This window comes from Salmo salar, chromosome ssa12 (assembly GCF_905237065.1).
Source record: "Salmo salar chromosome ssa12, Ssal_v3.1, whole genome shotgun sequence".
Taxonomy (NCBI): domain Eukaryota; kingdom Metazoa; phylum Chordata; class Actinopteri; order Salmoniformes; family Salmonidae; genus Salmo; species Salmo salar.
The window spans coordinates 55,621,050-55,626,077 of NC_059453.1; the positions used below are offsets into that span (position 1 = coordinate 55,621,050).

Genomic DNA, 5,028 nt, shown 5'->3' on the forward strand with positions numbered 1-5,028 from the left:
ATAAAAGGGTCCAGCAGCCCATGGAGCAATGTACAGAGCGAACATGGGCAAACTACTCATCTGCGTTGGTAAGTGGGATTTATTTTGGCTTCTTTAGCTTATAACTGTACTATTGCTTATTCTTTATTTCAAACATTTTATTTACATTTTCATTGTAATGACAATTATCAACATTCAGACATACTATGCTCTATGCTAAGGCTTTGGCTCCCTGTGGGGAGAATTGGCAACTGACGAATGTCCTCTAGCTATGCATTTTGTCTATGCTACTGTGGTCAAATTCTGTTTCTACGGACTGAGGTTGACCCACCTATATTCATGTCTGAGGGGAAGAACTGCACCTTATATCATTATCATTACAGTTCTAAATTATGTTGACTTTTTAAAAAGTTTAATATAACACAAAACCTCTGCCTTTCTCTTCCTCCCTTCTTTTGCTCCCTTCTTTATTTCTCTCTCTCACTTTCTCTCACACTTTTCTCCTTTTCTCTCTCTCTAGGACTGGCTCTCCTGCTGCATGCGCAGCTAGGTACGTTTTAAGTTAATTTAATTTACATGTAGTCAGCAGCTAGGTAAGTTTTAAGTACATTTCATTTACATGTAGCCAGCATGTAGGTAAGTAGCCAATCATAGAACAATAACTCGATTTACAGAGCATGACAACCCTGACTCTAAAACTGCCTAACTCCAAACTCTAACATTACTACTACCCTTCCAAAGGATCCTCCTACATCCTCTCCTGTTATTTCACTAACTGGGGCCAGTACCGGCCAGGAGCAGGCAAGTATTTCCCCACCAACGTGGACCCCTGTCTCTGTGACCATCTGATCTATGCCTTTGCCGGCATGGCCAACAACGAGATCAAGACCTACGAATGGGACGATGAGAAACTCTACGGACAGTTCCAGGCTCTTAAGAACCAGTGAGAGAGAGACACACACATGCACAAACACGCACACACAAACACACACTCAAGCAGACATGCACATACGCATGCATGCATGCAGGCACACACACACATAGACAAATGCAGGCAAAAACTTTCTCATTCAGGCATGTACACACCACAGGAGGTTGGTGACACCTTAATTGTGGAGGACGGGCTCGTGGTAAGGGCTGGAGCGGAATTAGTGGAATGGTATCAAATATGTGAAACACATTGTTTCCATGTGTTTGATGCCATTGCATTTGCTCCATTCCAGACATTTTTATGAGCTGTCCTCCCCACAGCAGCCTCCTGTGGTACACACACATGCACGCCAAAGCCAGGACTAACCCCAAGTCTTGTATTTGGTAACAGGAACAGCAACCTGAAGACTCTGCTGGCCATTGGAGGATGGAATTTTGGCACTCAGCCGTAAGTGGAGATGCATATAAACATGCAAGTGCGCACACACACATTTACACACACACCCTGTGTCTGAGCTGTGTGTGTGTACCCAGGTTCACAGCAATGGTGTCCAGTGCAGCCAACCGCCAGACGTTCATCAGCAGCGTTATCAAGTTCCTGAGGCAGTACCAGTTTGACGGCCTGGACATTGACTGGGAGTATCCCGGATCCAGAGGCTCCCCACCCGCAGACAAGGCCAGATTCACCACCTTGCTGCAGGTTAGACTCAAACACTCATAACTACACACACACACACACACACACACACACACACACACACACACACACACACACACACACACACACACACACACACACACACACACACACGAAATAGCTCTTGCACACACAATTGAACACACAGACAAGAATGAACACTTGAACACCCAAATGAACACACACACCCCTCTGTGCACTGTCTCCCTCTAGGAGCTGATGGCTGCCTTTGAGGCTGAAGGAAAGAGCACCAACCGTCCTCGTCTGATGCTGACTGCAGCTGTGTCTGCCGGAAAGGGAACCATCGACACCGGATACCAGATCGCCGAGATTGGATCGTCAGTACATACACACTGGGTCTCATTCATATATTAGTTCTTAGGAAAAATGTGTACATTAAAACATGCATGATCTATCAAACACTTCTTGGCATATTGGAAACTCTCTTTCTCCCTTCTCTCTCCCTCTCAGGGTGTTGGACTATCTGCATGTGATGAGCTATGACTTTCATGGATCTTGGGAACACAACACTGGAGAAAACAGCCCTCTCTACAGAGGACCAGCTGATCAGGGAGCCTACATCTACTTCGATGTGGTGAGTCTCTCTCTCTGTACCCATCTCTTCCTCTCTCTCTTCCTCTGCTAATCTATCTCTTCCTGCCTATTTAGTTTTGAGCTGAGAGTGAGTAGAACATATTTCTTAATAATTCTTCTCTCTCCAGTGTTCTCACTACCACATACTGTGTGTGTTCTCAGGACTATGCTATGAAGTACTGGAAGAGCAATGGTGCCCCCGCTGAGAAGCTCCTGGTTGGATTCCCCACCTACGGCCACACCTTCCAGCTGGCCAGTGGCTCTAACACTGGAGTGGGCGCTCCCGCCACTGGCCCCGGCCCCGCTGGACCATTCACCAGACAGTCTGGCTTCCTGGCCTACTACGAGGTAATTGACACAGGATTAAGATAGTTCTGAAATTACACCCTCTTCCAATCCCTACACAGTGCACTACTTGTGTGCTCTGGTCAAAGGTAGTGTCCTGGGGAACAGGGTGTCATTTTGGACGCAAACCCAGTGTATGTTTTTGAGTGATTACATCTGCAGCTTCCTGAATCATGCAACTTCCAACCCTAACGTTAGTGTGTGTGTGTGTGTGTGTGTCATTAGATCTGCACCTTACTGAAGCAGGGAGCTACCCAGGCCTGGGACTCTACCCAGATGGTGCCCTACTGCTACACCCAGCAGAACATCTGGGTTGGATATGACAACGTCAAGAGTTACCAGGGCAAGGTCTGTGTTTGTGTGGGTGTTTGTCTGTTGGTGGAAAGATATAACTAGAGGGTAATGGCGTAGCATCCTACTCTGTTACAATAAGCCTAATAATATATTGAATTAAACAGTAGATTTTATCTTTGTGATTTACAATAGTGAGTGCATACATTTTGTTATGGGTGACACCAGCGAGAATCAAATCCACCATCCTGTCGTTGCAAGATCCATTCCCTACCAACTGAGCAACATAGGGCAAATGATGAAGTTCTACCACCTATACATATTTATCCAATTTGACCCCGTTAAATAAACCCTCCTCTCCCCTCTCTTTCTCCCCTACAGATCGAGTGGCTGAAGAACACTGGCTTCGGAGGAGCCATGGTATGGAGTCTGGATCTGGATGACTTCTCTGGAACCTTCTGTGGACAGGGCAGATACCCACTGATCAACACCCTCAAGTCTGGACTGGGAACCGGAGCCGGTGAGAGACACAGACACAAACGCAAGCCTGCATGCACACACAAACATAAAATAACAACCCTCTCTATCACTATCCCAACCAGACCTGGGTTGAAATAGTAGTTGAAAAGATCTCAACCCCCTTTCTCTTCTAACTCCCCCACTCCTATGTCCTCCATATCTCCCAGGTTGTGCCGCCCGTAAGGACCCCATCGCCCCCCAGCAACCACTCAACCCCCCACAGCCCGGAGGTCAAGGTGGCAGCAGCGGCAGTGGCAGTAGCAGTGGGGGATCTGGCTTCTGCGCCGGCAAGGCTGACGGCATATACCCTGACCCCACCAATAAGAACAACTTCTACAATTGTAACCAGGGCAAGACCTACGACCAGCACTGTGCTGCCGGCCTGGTGTTCGACACCAGCTGCAAGTGCTGCAACTGGGCCTAAAAAACCATGGTTCCCCCCTATTAATGGTTCCTACCCCTCCCGTATGTCATGAAGGAGCTGGGTCTAAAGGTTTTGTGGTTGTTAGGTCCACTGTTGTCATGGCCCATTCTATCATCAGCTCCACTTAACATTTAAAGTCCACTCCAATAAACATCCACCATATAAATGCATCCTGCTGTCTCTGTCACTTTACTTCATCCACACTGTGTGGGATTTAGGTAAACTTCATTGCGCTTTGACTGCAAAAAATCTGTTATCTACAAATCAACTTGCATCCCACATAGCTAGTCATTATCTGAACAAGATAAGCAATTCTGCTCCTTGCCTTCTCAAACTGATTCCCTCACTAATTCCCTTATCAGTAATTCCCTTCCACCACAGAGAATCGCAGTAAAAGTTAAGGCCTTTGTTGCAGTCAAACTTTACCAGGCTTATAGACACGGTATAAAGCACATAGAGCTTAGACTGATTCATCATTACCATGACAGTTAAAGTTAAGCAACTGACATAAAGATATAGACAACGGTAAATAGAAAAGTACTTCAACTTAATGTAAAATCTGTGATGTTCAAAAATGTAAAACAACAGACAAGACCACGGTGCAAAGTGAAACTAAGCATTCATAATTGTAAATCACAATGATCACACACACACGTATAAAATACACACATACACTCTCCTGCATTTTTATTTGGACAGTGAAGCTAAAACTTTTAATTTGGCTCTGTACTACAGCTTTTTCAATTTGAGATCAAGTGTTTTAAATGAGGTGACAGTACAAAATGTAATTTATTATTTGAGGGTATCTTCATACATATCTGTTTTACCGTTTAGAAATGAAAGCACTGTATGTATCTAGTCTACCCATTTGAATGTGTCTAGTATTTGGACAAATTCACTTACATGTGTATTAAAGTAGTCAAAAGTTTAGTATTTGGTCCCATATTCCAAGCATGCAATGACATTAAGTTAGTGACTCTATAAACTTGTAGGCTGCATTTGCAGTTTGTTTTGGTTGAGTTTCGGATAATGTTGTGCCCAATAGAAATTAATAGTAAATAATCTGTTGTGTCATTTTGGAATCACTTTTAATCTAAGTGACATTGTATGCTTCTGAATACTTCTATATTAATATGGATGCTATGACATTTATGGAAATCATGAATGGATCGTGAATAATGATGAGTGAGAGAGTTACAGAGGCATACATATTTATTACCCCATCAAAAAATGTGAACCTCCCCTGACA

The 5,028-nt window shown here is 44.5% G+C and overlaps 1 protein-coding gene across 1 annotated transcript; it reads left to right on the forward strand.

Annotated features, from left to right (window-relative positions):
• LOC106565088 (acidic mammalian chitinase) lies at window positions 1-3,949 on the forward strand. Its single transcript, XM_014131771.2, has 11 exons — window positions 1-68; window positions 500-529; window positions 721-922; window positions 1,301-1,357; window positions 1,444-1,609; window positions 1,820-1,944; window positions 2,078-2,201; window positions 2,363-2,548; window positions 2,771-2,893; window positions 3,218-3,356; window positions 3,523-3,949. The coding sequence occupies exons 1-11, from the start codon at window positions 29-31 to the stop codon at window positions 3,777-3,779; spliced, it is 1,449 nt and encodes a 482-aa protein (XP_013987246.1). The 5' UTR covers window positions 1-28; the 3' UTR covers window positions 3,780-3,949.
• Window positions 3,950-5,028: the final 1,079 nt, after the last annotated feature.